This window comes from Arvicanthis niloticus, chromosome 4, assembly GCF_011762505.2.
Source record: "Arvicanthis niloticus isolate mArvNil1 chromosome 4, mArvNil1.pat.X, whole genome shotgun sequence".
In the NCBI taxonomy this organism is placed as follows: Eukaryota; Metazoa; Chordata; class Mammalia; order Rodentia; family Muridae; genus Arvicanthis; species Arvicanthis niloticus.
The window spans coordinates 94,560,790-94,577,953 of NC_047661.1; the positions used below are offsets into that span (position 1 = coordinate 94,560,790).

Genomic DNA, 17,164 nt, shown 5'->3' on the forward strand with positions numbered 1-17,164 from the left:
GCTAAAATTAGAACTCGGCTGACATTACTTTTCACTTTTAGTCATTTGGATCCACGCTGGGGGAAAACATCACCTCAGGATCTGATTCTAGCTGGAAATCTATAGCTCTGGGCATGTTGGCTGCAGCCTCCCCCAATGGTAAGTGCTTTTCTGAAACAGTTTTCCTCCGTTCCTTCTGCATAAAGAAATAGCCGGTGGTGATCTCACTGAAAAAGTGTACCAGCTGAGCACAGATTTAGCTTCTGAAAGTTTTAAGGGGGCTGTAGTCACTCACATTGTCATCTTCTGGGACACAGGAGATAGGCTTCCCTGAAAGTTAGAATTTAAGACTGTGTTTCTTTGGCTGTTTAACTTTTGGGAGCAGCTGCCCCACTGATTTATTGGCAGGCATGCGCTGCTGTGCCGGGTGCCTTTCATTCACAAAGGAGTTAGATGCAGAAATGCCTTGTTACAAACTTGGTTTTTTTTCTGAAGCAGGTCTGTCATTTTCGGTGAACTGGTATTAAAGAATAACCAATATTGTCAAACAATGAAGTAAGTTAAAGAATGAGAGTTTGTATAAAAATAATACAATGTGGAGATAGTTTGCATTCATTAAATATTTTAATTTTTTAATTTTTTATTTTTAATTTTTTATTTTTTTAGGTTTTTCCAGACAAGGTTTCTTTGTGTAACCCTGGTTGTCCTGGAACTCACTCTGTAGACCAGGCTGGCCTTGAACTCAGAAATTCGCCTGCCTCTGCCTCCCAAGTGCTGGGATTAAAGGCATGCACCACCACCACCCAGCTAGATTTTTTTTTTTTTTTTTTTTTTTTTTTTTTTTTTTTGGTTTTTCGAGACAGGGTTTCTCTGTTTAGTCCTGGCTGTCCTGGAACTCACTCTGTAGACCAGGCTGGCCTCGAACTCAGAAATCCGCCTGTCTCTGCCTCCCAAGTGCTGGGGATATTTTATTTTTTTTATTGTTGAAAGTATTTAGTACATACTTTAACTTTATTAACATCTGATAGAATATATTCTAGGTGATGTGCTCAGGCAGTTAGGTCCCCAGCACATGCTCTTTAAGGCTCCTCCCTGCCTCCTTCCACCTCTTCCTCTCTTCTTTCATCCATTCATTTTTTCCTGACTTCCTTTCTTTCCTTCTTTTATCCTTCCTTCCTTCCTTTCTTCTTATTTTGGTAAGGTGTTGTGATGCATCCTAAGCTGCTCTCAAACCTGCCATCCTCCTGCCTCAACCCATCAACAGACATGTACTATTCTGCCTGATCTCAAGGTTTCTTGACTGCAGAAAGATCTCACACTCGGCTCCTGTTTGTGGGCTCTACGCACTCCGCGCACATCCCTCTCCAAGTAATATTCTGTGTGTTGGTGATGACAGCGCAACCCTATGTTTTCTTCTGACAGCTCTTTTTGGTTTCTTTTTCTGACTACCTTCATTATTCTTGAATAATTTTAAATCTACAATTTAGACAAGATTAGCCAAACATCCTGGGCTTGCCAAATGAAGATATCCGTGGACAAGCAAAATTCCACGATGTGTTTTTATTATTATTATTATTATTATTATTATTATTATTATTATTAATTATGCTATTTTGAAAAATCATTGTTAGGGGACACTTATTCATAGTGACCAGGAATCTATATCACCTAAGCTCTTTGAAAGTAGTTAAAACCAACTTACATTACAGTTCCACCAATGCACACCACTGCGAGGAACTTCTCACTCAAACTTTCACCAATACTTGATTGAGTCAGTCTAGTACAATCAGCCATTTTGATGGGGTATGTGTAGATAGTTTACTGTGGTTTAATATACAGAATCTTACAGCTGAGTACAATCTATGCCTTTTTTTGCCATCTGGATTTCCTGGGGTTTTCCTACCTTACTGTTTTTACTTGATTGCTTTTCTTCTTAGTAAATGTCAAATGTAAACAATGGGTTTCACCACAACATTGTGATGCACACATGTAGCATGCTCTGGTCACAGTCATACTTCCCATGGCCTTGCTTCTGTACTCTCTGTCTTCTGCATGGGCTGCTTCCTGCTTCCTAAAAGGTCTCCTACTCTTTCTCATAAAAATGTAAAAAAGATATTTATTTATTATGTTATTTCTGAAGCATATACATTTCTGTGGAGTGGTATATCACATGCGTGTGGATGCCTTTGGAGGTCAGAAGAGGGCATCAGATCCCCACGAACTGCAGTTATAGGCAGTGGGCACCTCATTCATGGTGTGGATGCTGAGAACCAAACTTCAGTCTTCAGGAGGGAAGCAAATGCTCTTAGTCATGGAGCTGTCTCTCTAGCTATCTTTTTTTTTTTTTTTTTTTAAACAGGCTTAATTAATTTCCTTGTGTGAAAGCCTTATGTTATAAACACAGCTGTCAGGCTTGGTAGCAAACACCTTTATCCACTGAGTCATCTTGAGGGCCCCAGACTTACCTAATGTATCCGTTGTTTAATTACTTTCCCATGGCTGGATGCAAGTCTAGTTGCGGGTTTTATTGTGAATGACATGGTAGCAAAGGAAGCAGCCTGGGCAGTAGTTTCTGTTCCTACCACGCGTGCTCCTTCAAGGGTTCGTTTTCTCATATGAATACTAAAGGCAGCGAAAATGCTCATATCATATTTTACATGGGTTTAAAATGCAGTATGGGCTGTGGGGGCGCACACCTTTCATCCCAGCATTTGAGTGGCAGGGGCAGGTGGAGCTCTATAAGTTCAAGGCCAGCCTGGACTATAGATCAAGTTCCAGGATAGCCAGGGCTACACAGAGAAAACCTGTCTCAAAAATCCAAATAAAATAAAATATGCCATGCAAATATATGTAGAATAGCTGATGGTGCTGGTGTGCACCTGCACTTCCACATACTTGGAAAGCTGGGGTGGGAAGAGCTTCAGCTCAGGAGTTTGAAGCCAAATTGGGCATCACAGTGGACCCTGTCTCTGAGTAAACAGGGAAAAAAGGAAGAAAGGAAGGAAGGAAGGAAGGAAGGAAGGAAGGAAGGGAGGGAGGGAGGGAGGAAGGAAGGAAGGAAGGAAGGAAGGAAGGAAGGAAGGAAGGAAAATAGAAGGAAGGAAGAAGAGAGGGAGAGAGGGAGGGAGGAAGGAGAGAAGGAAAAATGGAAGGAAGGCATAGATAAATAAACATAGTTTCGGGAAGATACAAGTATCCAACACTACCTCTCATGACTGTTCTGGTGCTCATTAATATTCTGAAACATGATGTTTTTTCCCCCGTCTGATATACTTAGGTCTTTTCTGAGGTGGCCTGTGACTCAGCTCTTCAGAATTTATTGAAGTAGATGACTTGACTACAATGTGGAAAAATCATGACAGAAAGTGTGGTTTGTACCGGGGCTGTCAGCGCTGTAAAGGAGGTCTGGGAAGAAAGAATCAAGAAACACCATGAAGATGTGAAGCGAGAGAAGGAATTTCAGCAGAAGTACGCTGTGACGTTGTTTTAGATTAGTGAACACTCAGAACCTCATATCTGAAAGTGATGTTTCGTTAGAGCTTCACTGAATTTGAGAGATTTTTATTTGATGAAAACTCAAGATATTCTTCTTTAAGAAGCCTTATTTTTATTTTATGTATATGAATGACTGCATGTAGCTCTATCCGCATTTGTGCAGGTACCCATAGAGACCAGAAAAGGGCGTTGGATCTCCTAGAACTGAAGTTACCGACAGTTGTGAGCTACCCTGTGGGTGCTGGGAACTGAATTCAGGTCATCTGGAAGAGTAGCAAGTGCTCTTGACTACTGAGCCATCTCTCCAACCCTTAAAACAGTCTTTAAATCTTTTCTTTATTATTATTCTTATATGCATGGGTGTTCTGCCTGCATGTTTGTCTGTGTACTTCCTGCATGCAGTACCCTTGGAGGCCAGAAGAGGGTGTTAGAGCCCCTGGTACTGGAGTTATGCATGCTAATGAATTACCATGTGAGTGCTGCAGAGTCGAACCCTGGTACATGAAAAAAAAATTAGAGGGTGTGGTGGTTTGAACGAGAATGGTTCCCATAGGTTCCTATGTTTGAATGAGTGGTCCTCAGTTAAGGAACTGTTTGGGAAGGATTAAGAGGTGTGGTCTTGTTAAAGTGGGTGTGGCCTTGCCGGAAAAGGTGGGTCACTTTGATGTTTTAAATGTCAGTACCAGGCCCAGTCTCCCTCTCCCTCTCTGTCTCCCTCTTCCCCTCCCTCTCCTTCCCTTGCTCCTCCCCTTCACCCTCCTTGCCTGCTGCCTGTGATCAGGAGGTAAAAATCACTCAGCTAATGTTCCATCACCATTGTTGTCTGCCTCTCCCCATGGTGACCATGGACTACTAACCCTCTAAAACTGTAAGCAAGCCCCAAATTAAATGCTTTCTTTTACAAGAGTTGCCTTGGTCATGGTGTCTCTTCACAGCAACAGAATACTAAAGCCGTTGGGAAAGGAAAGATTTGGGGTGGGGGTGAGGAGATAGTTCAATTGGTCAAGAACTTGCTTTACAACCTTGAGGACCTGAGTTCAATTCTCAGCGCTCACATAATAAAGCCAGGCATAGTGGCACTAAGCATGTAATTTCAGTGCCAAGGAGGCAGAGATGGGAGGATCCCTGGGGCACCCTGATCAGCCAGTCTAGTCTAATTGGTAATAATTTTAATATTTCAAGAAAATGAAAGATATTGTCTAAAAGGAGGTGTATGGTGTTTCTGAGGAGGGCATTGATACTGTCCTGTGACTTCTACACACATGTACCTGCACCTGTACAGAGACGTGCACCTGTGCAAACACATGAACATGTACACACATGCATTTAAAAACAATTTATGGAGAAAGGAGGTGCCAGGAGCAGTAAGCAGAAAGATTGGGTGCTGCACAGCCTGTTCTTCCAGGATAGAGACAGTGTGTCTTCTCACCTCTCTAGTCCTGATGAACTTGGCCACCTTGGGCCAGACCCTGTAACTCCTCAAACTTGCTATTCTTCTACAAGAGAATCTTCCCAGCAGTAAGCGTGCCTTGCTTAGTTGATTTGTGGAATTAAATAGGGGCAGCACCAGGAGGCAGGGCAAGCAGATCTCTGTGTGCTCCAGGCTAATTAGGGCCGTGTAGTGAGAACTGTCTAATAATAATAATAATAATAATAATAATAATAATAATAATGAAAAGAGGCATCACAAGCGGTGTTGTGTGATGGTCATCAGACCTTGTGGGTCCTGTGAGTCTAAAGGAACCTGGTAGCACAGTTCCATAGCATGCATGAGCGCCTACATTCAATCCTCAGCTATGAAAAAAAATCTAAGGAAAGATTATCAGTTAATATCTCAAACTCTTAAGAACATCTTTCCTTTAGAATTTAAAGTGTCAGGTACAGAAAGGGAAGTAACTGGACAAAGGACAACTCCCAAAGGCGGGGCTACTTCACAACAGGACATTTGTGATGCTGACCACATTTATAATTCTTGCAAAGCAAACTTTCATTTGATTTCTTTTTTTAAAAAAACAATTTTCTTTTTAAATATTTGTTTGTTTGTTTTATGTATATGAGTGATCTGTCTTTACACACACCAGAAGAGGGAATCAAATCCCATTACAGATAGTTGTGAGCCACCATGGCATTGCTGGAAATTGAACTCGGGACCTGTGGAAGAGCAGCCAGTGCTCTTAACCACTGAGCCATTTCTCCGGCCTTCCCAACCCCCGACCACAGCAATTTATTTATTTTATGTGCATTTGTATTTTGCCTGTATGTATGTCTGTGTGAGGGTGTGAGAACTTGGAGTCACAGACACTTGTGAGCTGACATGTGGGTATTGAGGATTGAACCCACGTCCTCTGGAAGAGCAGTCAGTGCTCTTAAGCACTGAGATGTCTCTCCAGCCTTCATCTGATGTCTAATACCATTGGCTTAGTGACTATTTTTTTTTTTTTCAAAATCACATATAATTACACCCCCTCTGGTCTTTCTTCCCTTCAGCCCTTCCCATTCACCCTTTACCCTTTGCTCTCTCAAATTCATACAGCATGGGCAAAATATGACATTTTTGTTTATTATACTATGGTTGAAATGTGAAGATTTAGCAATAAGTGATAAAGTAAATAAACAATACCTTGTATAATAGTGAGAATAAAATCTTAACAATTTAAAAAAAAAATAATGAGTCGGGGTTCTAGGAGCACCTGGAGACCGTGCCCATCAAGGGACAAATCTCCTCTACTTCTCTCACTGCTGCATCGGGCCTTTTGGACACTACTTTGTCATTACCTGTGAGTAAAGGATGCTCTGCTGTCTTAGGCTAGTGCGGCTCTGGGAAGACCGAGTAAGTTTAACTAAGCTGAAAGAGAAGGTGACCAGGGAAGATGGAAGAGTCATTTTAAGGATTGAGAAAGAAGAATGGAAGGTAAGTGTAGAGGCCCTAGATGTACTTCTTGGTTCTCCACCCTCTGTGTTGTGAAGGCCTGAGAGCATGTGCGGAGACTGTAGTAAAGACCGGGATAGTTAGGGGTTCTCGTCAGAACAGCACGAGTGAATCTGGACAACATAAACAACAGAAAAGAAGCATAAAACACATGGGTTGTTTCTTTGGTAAAGAGTGGATTTGTTCCCACCCCACCTGTCTCTTGGGTATTTCTCTAAATCCTTCTTTTTTGTTTTTTTGTTTGTTTGTTTGTTTTTTCTTGTTTTTTTTGAGACAACGTTAAAACAAAACAAAACTAACAACTAATAAAATAGGCTGGAAGTGGTGGTTGAGTCGACCTTTAATCCCAGCACTTGGGAGGCGGAGGCAGGTGGATCTGTCTGTTAGTTCAAGGACAGCCTGGTCTATCCAGAGTATTCTAGGCTAGCCAGATCTCTGTAGAAAAACCCTGTCTCAAAAGAAACTCTTTAAAAGACTTAATAATAAAAGTGGAAGAGAAATTCAAATTACTGAAATGATTTTTTTGAATATTATAATTTTCTTTTCTTTTCTTCCCGTGTGTGCGTGTGTGTGTGTGTGTGTGTGTGTGTGTGTGTGTGCACGGAGGATGCTTTTGAGAAAGTGTTTCTTTGTGTGGCCTTAGATATCCTGGAACTATCTGTGTAGACCAGGCTAGCTACGGAAATCCACCTGCCTCTGCCTCTCTAGTGGTGGGATTAAAAGTGTATATACATCCGTACCACCTGGACTAAAATATTCCAGTTTTCAATTATGTATGTGTTCTTGGATAGTCCAATACAACAGGGTTGTTCATTAGGACAGACTTCTATGTGTGTCCATTACTGGTCAAAATATGACATTTTTGTTTATTATATCATAGTTGAGATGTGAAGATTTAGCAATAAATGATAAAGTAAGTAAGTAACTTGTATAAAAGTGAGGATAAATCTTAAACAATTAAAAACTAATAAAAGTCAAAGTTCCAGGAGTAGAAGTAGCACAGAGCACCTGGAGATGTTGTCCATTAAGGGACAACTGTCCTCAGTGCTTCTACAGATCCCATACTGTCCCAGCAGCGTGGTACATGCTAGACACACTAGTTCAGGCAGTGTAATGACTGTACACATATTCTTTACTTTAGACACTCCCTTCTTCTTTACTGAAACTGAATCAGCTACAGGAATGGCAACTTCATAGGACTGGATTGTTGAAAATTCCTGAATTCATTGGAAGATTCCAGAATCTCATTGTCCTAGACTTATCTCGGAACACCATTTCAGAGATCCCCCGAGGAATTGGTAAGGAAGACTGCTTTTATTCCTGTGCTGTTTAGCGACCTGCCAGTATGCTTTTCTTTGCTTTTTTCAGACCCCCATCCCCAAATACATGGAATAAAGATCTTATCTTTATATATCTCTGAAACTTGAAAACATTTTAAATGTCTCATCTGACTTAAATCTTCAGAGGATCCAAACTCCTGGAATTATTGGGGTGGAATGTGAGAATATTTCCAAATATTCTGTATATTTTGAAAACAAAATTTCAGCGTTAACTATCTTAGAACACACTGAAGGCAAGAAAGAAAGAAAATTTATCAACGTTCCCCCCATGCAACATTGCTCAGGATGTATTATGAGTTTTGTGTTGAAGATCAAGCCCAGGTTCTGTTGCATGGCAGACTGTACCATCTACAGCCACCTTAATCCAGAGTACATAGTATAGATAAAGCAGAATGGAAAGACCACTGGCCCTCCCTTGTGGAAAGACAGGAAGAGGGAAGAAGAATATAACTGAATTTGCCAATGTGCGAGTAATTAATGTATGTAAGTAGCGCTTGGTGGCAGGAGACACTGATCCGTCTGTGTCCTGTATTGTTGACGTTGTGGTGTAGGACTGCTCACTCGACTTCAGGAACTGATTCTTAGCTACAACAAAATCAAGACTGTCCCCAAAGAACTGAGCAACTGTGGCAGCTTGGAGAAGCTAGAGCTGGCTGTGAACAGAGATATAAGCGACCTCCCAACAGAGGTCAGAAAATCTAAGTGTCTGTTTGTGTCTACTAATAGTTTGTTTCTCAGGCATGTGATTATTGAAAAAAATAACTCATGAAGCAATGTCACAAATTTTATTTTAGAAAATAAATACTTAGTGAAAGGCATTTTTTTAATAAAAGAAGGAAAATCTTTTATTAGAACAAACTCTACTTAGCATAAAAGATTGTTCTAGTCTTATCATTGTCCTGCATTTCTTGATGACTGGGTTTCTCTCTTTGAAGAGAAGACTGAGAACTGTATTTACTTAATCTAAAATTCCCAGAATGAGGAGAAGCCTGGGTTGTATAGTGGCTATTCATATATGCTTACTTATTTTGGCTCTTAAGGATTGAGTTTAGGGTCTCATGCATGCTGAGCACACACTTTGGTACTGACCTACATCCCCATCCCTTGATGCTTGTCTGTCTGTCTGTCTGTCTGTCTGTCTGTCTGTCTGTTGTGAGGCAGAATCTTACTGCATAGCTCACTGTGACCTTGAACTCCCTCTTATGTCTAGGCTGGCCTCAAACTCCCAAATTCTCGCACCTTAGATTTTTAAGTGCTAGGATTGGAAGATATGTCCGTGAATTTGAGTCCACTTCATGCTTTTTTGAATAAATATGTTTGTGGTTATTATGAAAAACAGACAATGAGAAAATAGAAAATCTCCTTTTCTGGTTGATTTTTTATAGCATGCTCACTCCTGAAACAGACAGAATGTAAGATATGAATTGTGGGAAGTGTGTTTCATGGTGGTGTCCTAGACTTTACCAAGTAAAAAGGTAGCAGAAGGGAAAGGCTCCTGCCTTTTATTCAGTTGACAAGGACACCTGCAGTGTTACCTTCCAAACCAATGAATGCTCTTAGAACCAACAAGAAGTTTCTATGTGTCTTTTTCCTTGAAAACAATGGCTTTGCAAGACCAAAATAAAGAAAAATAATAACATTCAAAACAAAAGGTACAATTCCATTTTCTTTGAGTATATAAGATTTTACTTACCCAAGCCACACCGAACATGATGTCAGTAATGGTCCCTCCTCCCAGTTTGCTGTTCTAAACATAGCACATGTGCTTCATCATATGTTGGCTTTATTAATGAAAACATGAGAAAAATGGCAGCAGGGACAATTGATATATGTAGGAAGGCCAGAGTGTATGGTTTGTAAAACTTGTAATTTTGTTTCCAGGAATAGGCTCTGTCACTAACAAGCTATGTGAACTTGAACATGTTATCAACCAGTCTCCTCATCTTAGATTCTTGAGGAGACAGGTTACTGCTGTGTGACAAGACATTTCCTGGGGCTATGCAACACACGTCTACTCCCAGAGAGCAAGCCCACAACAAACCAAAATACAGGTACCACAGAAGTCCAACTAGTGAGAACCATAAGTTTCACCAGGGTTCTTTATGTGAATAGATAGGTGAGGGGTTATTTACAGGAGCAGAAACAACTCACAAACAGCTGCATTAGCAAAGCCCACTCCCGCACAGGTGACAGCTCACTAAAGTTGAGAACCTGGAGCACACTGCACAGCCAGCAGGCAGCTCTACAAGTTGGAGAGTGTCCTTTCCAAGTGACAAAGCTGGTGTAAACCTCTTCCAGTCTGGTCTCAGAGTCTCCTTGATTCTTGGCTTGTCTGAAAAGATGCTCCGTCATCTTTATTGTTTACTCTTGGGATGGAGGGGTCTAGTGAATATGGTCAGTTTCAGGTATTTCCTGGAACTAGTTTAAATTGTCCATCTTCTTGTTTAAGGAACTTCCCTGTAGGATGAATGTTTTAATATCAGAAGAAACTGCTACTGAAATAGAAGAAAGACTATCCTGAGATCTTGAGCCCAGAACCATTTAAATGCCACAATGTGTCCTCTAAGTAACTATGTGTGTGGCATTAGACACGCCCTCTTATATTTCTGTCTTCATATATAGCCTGTTAGGCTTATTATCTTTTCAATCTTCTATAATAAAAAAGATTCTAGATTGATGTGGTGGCTTTAAATCCCAGCCCTTGAGATAGAGGCAGGTAGAACTCTTTTTCTTGGCTAGCCTGGTCTACATAGTAAGTTACAGGCTAGCCAGTGCTATAAAGTGAGACCTTATCTCAAGAAAACAAAACAGTAAGAAAGGTTTCTGGTACTACTGAGGGGCCAGCAATTGGAGACTTCTCTGCTAGACATTCAATTTTTCCTACTTCATATGGACATGTACCTGTTAACATAAACATCTTTTTACACTCCACATTGACTCATTTGACAATTGGAAAAGTCTGAAACAGTTTTCAAGAATGCATTTTTGAATTGGCTTGAATGTGTATATAATATGTGTATGTATGTATGTATGTATGTATGTATGTATGTATGTATAGGCTAGATGTCCTCAGGTGTCTTCCCCAATCACAAGCCGCTTGGACCCTTCTGTTTCTGCTCTCCAGCATTGGGGTTTCAGGAATGCTATGACATCTGGCTGTTAAGTATTGAGAATCCAAACTCAGGTCCTCATGATTGCACGGTGAACTGCTTATCCACTAAGCCATCTCCTCATCCTGCCTTTTTGCACTAACTAAAAGCACACTGTTATTTGCATACTTCTTGGTGAAGACGGGACGAAAGGGCATTCAAAATACAGAACCTTGGCAACCAAATGGACAGGCTGTTTTGTAAATGTTAACTAAATTCTTATATTTTAAAACTTGCCCAAACGACCCTCAGTTTCTAGACTTACAGGCATGTGCCACAGTGCCTCAGTTTCTAGGACTTACAGGCATGTGCCACGGTGCCTCAGTTTCTAGGACTTACAGGCATGTGCCACGGTGCCTCAGTTTCTAGGACTTACAGGCATGTGCCATGGTGCCCAGGTTCTATTATCCTTACTTGTTATTTATTGTGGACTCCGTGTCTAAACAAAGCTCAAGTGGGATGCTGGAAGCTATTCAGCTTTATGTGTGCTTTGCTGTGGACGAGTACTTAAACAGAGCTCACGTACCACGAACTGTTTATATGAAATAGCTCATCGGTGGGAGTCTCCTAGTAATTTACACTGTGGACGATTCTTTAAAACCTCCCCTTTCTTTTTTTTAGCTCAGCAAACTGTTAAAACTCACTCACCTTGACCTGAGTATGAACCAATTCACTACAATCCCTCTTGCTGTGTTGGACATGCCTGCCCTTGAGTGGCTGGATATGGGAAGCAACAGCCTGAAACAGCTCCCTGACACACTAGACAGGTAAAATGGACTTTCTGCTACTCTTTAATGAATTTAATGAATTTCTGCTAATCTTTAGTGAATTCCCTGATGTAATTTCCCTGGCAAATAGGTAATAAAAAAGAATGAACTCTGTAAAATCAATAAATGCATTTTATTAAATATTAAATAATTAAGTGAATAATTTAATTTAGTTGACTAAACATTAAATGTTAAATGTTACAAATGATGAGTCCAGCTTTTAACATCCAAGGTGACTTACTGCAGAGTTCTAACTTTCCAGAATGCAAAGTTTGCACACACTGTGGCTGCAGAGGAATGAGATAACATGCCTGCCAGAGACAATCAGAAATATGAAAAACTTGGGGACTCTTGTTCTGAGCAACAACAAATTACAAGACATCCCAGACTGCATGGAAGAAATGACTAATCTGAGGTAAAACGGTGTGAGAGCACAGTCACACTCAGTGCTGGAAGCAGAACGGAGTAAAACAGATTCTGACCAATACATTTGGGTTGTGATTTACGTGACTTTCTCTCTCTCTCTCTCTCTCTCTCTCTCTCTCTCTCTCTCTCTCCCTCCCTCCCTCCCTCTCTCTCTCTCTCTCTCTCTCTCTCTCTCTCTCTCTCTCTGTGTGTGTGTGTGTACGGGTCTCTTGCCTGTGTACCACTTGTGTGCCTGATGTCCCTGGAGGGTATAAGATCTCCTAGAACTAGTCTTACAGAGGGTTAGGCTGCCATGTGGGTTCTGGGACTAGAACCTGGGTCCTGTAGAAAAGCATCCAGTGCTCTTAACTACTGAGCTATTTCTTCAGCTCAAAAAAAATTTTGTAAACATATTTTCCAGTGTTGGAATTTAATAATTTCATGAATGTGATTCATGAAATACCAACCTAGCTTATTCAAGAATTCTTGAAACTATAACAGTAGTGTGATCTATAAATATAAAGAAATGTCTTTTGTTGGTGACAATATTACAATACATCCCTTTGTGCTGCCAATAAACATCGTTTGCAATACAAAACCAAAAGAATAAGATAGTGATCGTTCTCCTTCTTCATAACTACGTGTAGGCACAGTTAACTTATATACCCTATAGAAAGCAGACTGGTTTTTGTGGGCTACTTAGTAGAACTCCAATAAAATTCTCTTTAAAACGTAATTTTCTTGGTGGAGTAGGGCAATGGATATTTGAATTTAAAACTTTCACAACCAAAATCATTCATGCGTTGACTTATCTGGCAACTTTTAGTTTTGTACTCGATGGTTAAGGCACAGATCCATAAAAATAGGCACAAACTATATATGTAGCATTAGTCATGTAGTTATGATATAATTTGTCCACATTAAGTACGTTATGAGCTAATAGTTGTCTTTGGAAGCTTTCGGGGGGAAAAGATACTTTTTCTTCTAGCAAAGAAACTTAGAGATTCTGGGATATATTAGATCCCAGCAAGATAATCTGTTATTGTAACCAGTTAAAAATTAGTAATCCAATATGCTGTCATTTGATTTTTCTCCAGGGAAATAAATGTACATGCACTTCTATGGCACCTATAAAAACACTGTTTTCTGGTGAACTGCTAGGTTTGTCAACTTCCGAGACAACCCCCTAAGACTGGAAGTGACACTTCCTCCCAGTGACAACACAGATGGAGAGGAAGAACAGGAGCTATTTGGGCTACAGTTTATGCATGCATACATACAAGAGGCACGGAAAACAGGTATGAGGTTTGAACAACACAGATTCGATATTTTTGAAGAAAATGTGTACACAATTAAGTTTCATCTTTTTATTCTTTTATGGGTTTCTCATCGTATGTTGTTGTTTCCATCAAACTGTGGTTATTCTGGCCAACACTGAATGAGGGGAAAAGCAATTTTGATTCTGTTCATTATTCTGATAAGAACTAGGGGAGAATCTGTAAAAACAGCATTTCAAATAAAATGAAGGAAATACTTCTTTAGTCAGGCACTGGCCGCACAACCAAGAGAAGGGATATGTCCTTGTTTCTCTCTGTAAATACACTTCTCCAGGGCTGAGACGCACACCGAGGCAAGCACCCAGTCACTGAGACACAGCTACATCTGCCCTCAGTGTGGATTTTAACTAACTTGTTTTGTGTGTACAGGTGTTTTGTCTGCATGTATGTCTGTGCATGCAGGTCTGATACAGATGTGACCTGGGGTGTCAAATCCCCTGGAACTGGGGTTACAGACACTTGTAAGCTGCCATGTGGGTGCTGTGGAAAACTCACCTTCCAATGGACATGCTCTTAAACACTGAGCCATCTCTCCAGGCCCCCAAGCCACATTTGACTCTTAAAGAATCATCACTTTTGTCTACATCTCAGATTGAGCATGAACAGACCTTCTTCATCATTGTTTTTCTATAATGGATAAGTAATAATTTAAAAAGTAATTTGATCTGGGGTGAAAAGTCTTAAGAACATGGACTTTATTCAACACTTAGAATGTGAGGCACGATATACAGATTACAACCACGGAATCTCATAATTTAGAATCAAACATTTCTATAATCAGAGTTTTTAAAATTAAAACAAAATTAGAGGAATATGGCAAAGGGAACTATCTTGTTGATAAAAGCACTGAAATAGTAGTATAGAAACAGAAACACTTGCTTTGAATGAATACGAATGTAAAGAACTATGCATATAAAAGAAAGATCTTAAGCTCATTCCAGGTATCAAATAGTTACTCTGAAAGGAAGTGCAACCTGGGGGAACAGGGACAGCCTTTCCACTAGGAGAAGCCCTTCCCCAATGTCCAGAGGCTGCACAGGAATGTTCACTTAGGAAGGACCCACTGCAGCTGCTGGAGCTCACAGAAGCAACAGTGTGAATGACAAGCTGGGGGATGTTCAGCAACAAAGCTCAACACAGTTTGTGTCCTAGCTTTGGAAAAGAGAGGACAATACCAGCATCAAGCAGGAGACAGAATAATTATGGAAAAGTATTTAGGATGGATCTGTTCCCATCTGGGGCAACTGGATGGGTAGTACCCTGCTGGGGAACAGAGGAACTGAAGCTGGCTTCGGGGCCAGGATGGGGGAGAGGCTGAAGATGAGGGGGCAACTTTAGCAGTGAGTTTGAGGTTTCTGTGGGACACGGATGATGTGGTAACTGTGGATGTGAAGTCCAAGAGAGTTTGCTAAGCAAGAAGTCTGAAAGTCAAGAAATAGCGACTTAATACACGTTAGCTCACTTTAACGTTCTAATGAGGCAAGAATAAAAGGTCAGGCAAAAGGACTCTTCTCTCACGGTCAGCACTTGAAGGATAAGCTTATTTCCCCACACTCAGAACCATTATCAGAAGGTATAATTGAGCAAATGGCTCATAGGCTTGTTTCAGTATAATTTTTGGGTATGCTGTATGTCTTCTGAAACACAACTAAGATTATGCCCAGTGTAGAATATTTTTATTTCTGGGCATACATTTTTAAAAGGTACAAAACAAATATTGTGACACAAATGACATTTATGACATAAGGATAATTCTTAATGAATTATCTTTACTTAAGTTCTTCTGATTGGGAAGTATGAATAATTAATTTAATGATCAATGTATATTAACAACATTTGACAAAATATAACAAAAAAGCAACAACTTAAACAAAAAATAAAAATCTATACTAAAGTAGATTCCTGAATTGTTATTATATCTAGTTAGTATTTATTCTGTGCTTGGAACCTTTAGAGAGGCTTACCTGGGATATCTCATGTGATGCTCACAACCTTGTGAGGTAGGTTTAGAACTGTTACATCATCCCTGTTTTAAGAGGAGAAAACAGCCGGGCGGTGGTGGCGCACGCCTTTAATCCCAGCACTTGGGAGGCAGAGGGAGGCAGATTTCTGAGTTCGAGGCCAGCCTGGTCTACAGGGTGAGTTCCAGGACAGCCAGGGCTACACAGAGAAACCCTATCTAGAAAAAAACCAAAAAAAACCCAAAAAAACAAAAACCTTTAAACCCCCCCCCCCCAAAAAAAAAAAAAAAAAAAAAAAAACTTAAGAGGAGATCAGGTAACTTGCCAGCTGGGAGGTGGTCCAGTTGGAATTTAAGCCAAGGACAACATATGAGAAAGGCCAGGAATTTAAAATGTGTTTGGTGTCTTACTTATAATTCATGTAGTCAGAGGCTTACCACATACAACAGTGACCTCAGTGTCACTTTAGCAGCTAAAATTTGCAATTCTGCATCTCTGTCTTTGCATCTTTACCAACAACTAAAATAATGTTTACAAAACAAAATGTAGAAACAACTCCAGGGTAGGAGGTGGAGGCTAACAGTCCTGTGACATGTTTGGTTTAATATTTGCTTCTGCATGGACTAAGGCCTAAATGTGATGTTTTGGTTTCATTGTGTAATTTTCAATTTAATCTAAATCATTTTCCTGCTGGCGTGGGCACATGCCTTTAATTCCAGCACTTGTAAGTTAGAGGCAGGCAGATCTGTGAGTCTCATGTGCTAGGGTGGCAAGTGCCACTACTGCCCAGCTACTGCTTATTTTTATAACAGTTATTTATTTATATTATATATATTTATAATAGTTATTTATACATTAAAAGGAGGCTGAAAAAAGATAGAAGGTACATAATTAATTTTTGAAGTTATATGCAACTTTCATTTATGTTTACAAGCATTATTTAGAACTTTGAACTAGATAATTATCCAACAAAGACCTAAAGTAAAAAGATTACTTTTTCCTTAAAATCATCTCTTCAGTTTTGGTGTCGAGGACAGATTCTGAGACTACAAACATAGGTGCAGCTTTAGAACTTCAAAGGTGATGTCATTTGCCAATTCTTTTTTTTTTTTTTTAAGATTTATTTATTTCATCTATGTGGGTACACTGTTGCTGTCTTCAGACACACCAGAAGAGGGCATCAGATTGTAACGGGAGATATTTAGAATATAGCACCCAGTCCGGCTTGTTTCTGGGCAGCCGCCATGTTCCTGCTGCTCCTTGGCTCTGACCCTGGCTCCGGCTAACTAGAAGCGCTGGCTCTGGCACTCAGGAGTCTCCAGTGTGGTGGCTGGTTCTGCCAATCCACCATGCTGTCGACAATGCGAGGCTGAGCCCAGATCATTCCCACTATGCCCGCGGTACCCCGTAGAATGAAGACTCTTAATGTTTAAAGATTTTCCAATATATTTATATTATTTGGAAATGCTCAATTAACAAGATGCCCTCACAATTAGAGTTGTTACCCATATCTAACCTTTTGATAGAAGTTGCTACCCAGGACAGCTTTCAACCCATCCATGGTTCTCCATGGCTGCTCCCTCTCTCCTTTCTCCTCCCAACTCCTCACCCCACCTACCTTTCACACTGCCCAATCACCGATCTTTATTGCAAATATATTTGTGTGGGAAAGAATATACGGCTACATCAGATCCCTTTACAAATGGTTGTGAGCCACCATGTGGTTGCTGGGAATTGAACTCAGGACCTCTGGAAGAGCTCTTAACCACTAAATCATCTCTCCAGCCTCCCTCATTTGCCAA

General features: G+C 40.4%; 1 protein-coding gene across 1 annotated transcript in view; it reads left to right on the top strand.

Annotated features, from left to right (window-relative positions):
• The window catches only part of Lrrc39 (leucine rich repeat containing 39), a 17,530-nt gene continuing 366 nt past the window's right edge, over window positions 1-17,164 (top strand). The window contains exons 1-8 of the mRNA XM_034500862.2: window positions 1-138; window positions 3,257-3,447; window positions 6,280-6,385; window positions 7,545-7,701; window positions 8,295-8,431; window positions 11,514-11,659; window positions 11,922-12,074; window positions 13,226-13,362. Of these exons, the coding sequence (XP_034356753.1) occupies window positions 3,335-3,447; window positions 6,280-6,385; window positions 7,545-7,701; window positions 8,295-8,431; window positions 11,514-11,659; window positions 11,922-12,074; window positions 13,226-13,362 (949 nt within the window). The 5' untranslated portion in view covers window positions 1-138; window positions 3,257-3,334. The remainder of the gene's footprint in view (window positions 139-3,256; window positions 3,448-6,279; window positions 6,386-7,544; window positions 7,702-8,294; window positions 8,432-11,513; window positions 11,660-11,921; window positions 12,075-13,225; window positions 13,363-17,164) is intronic.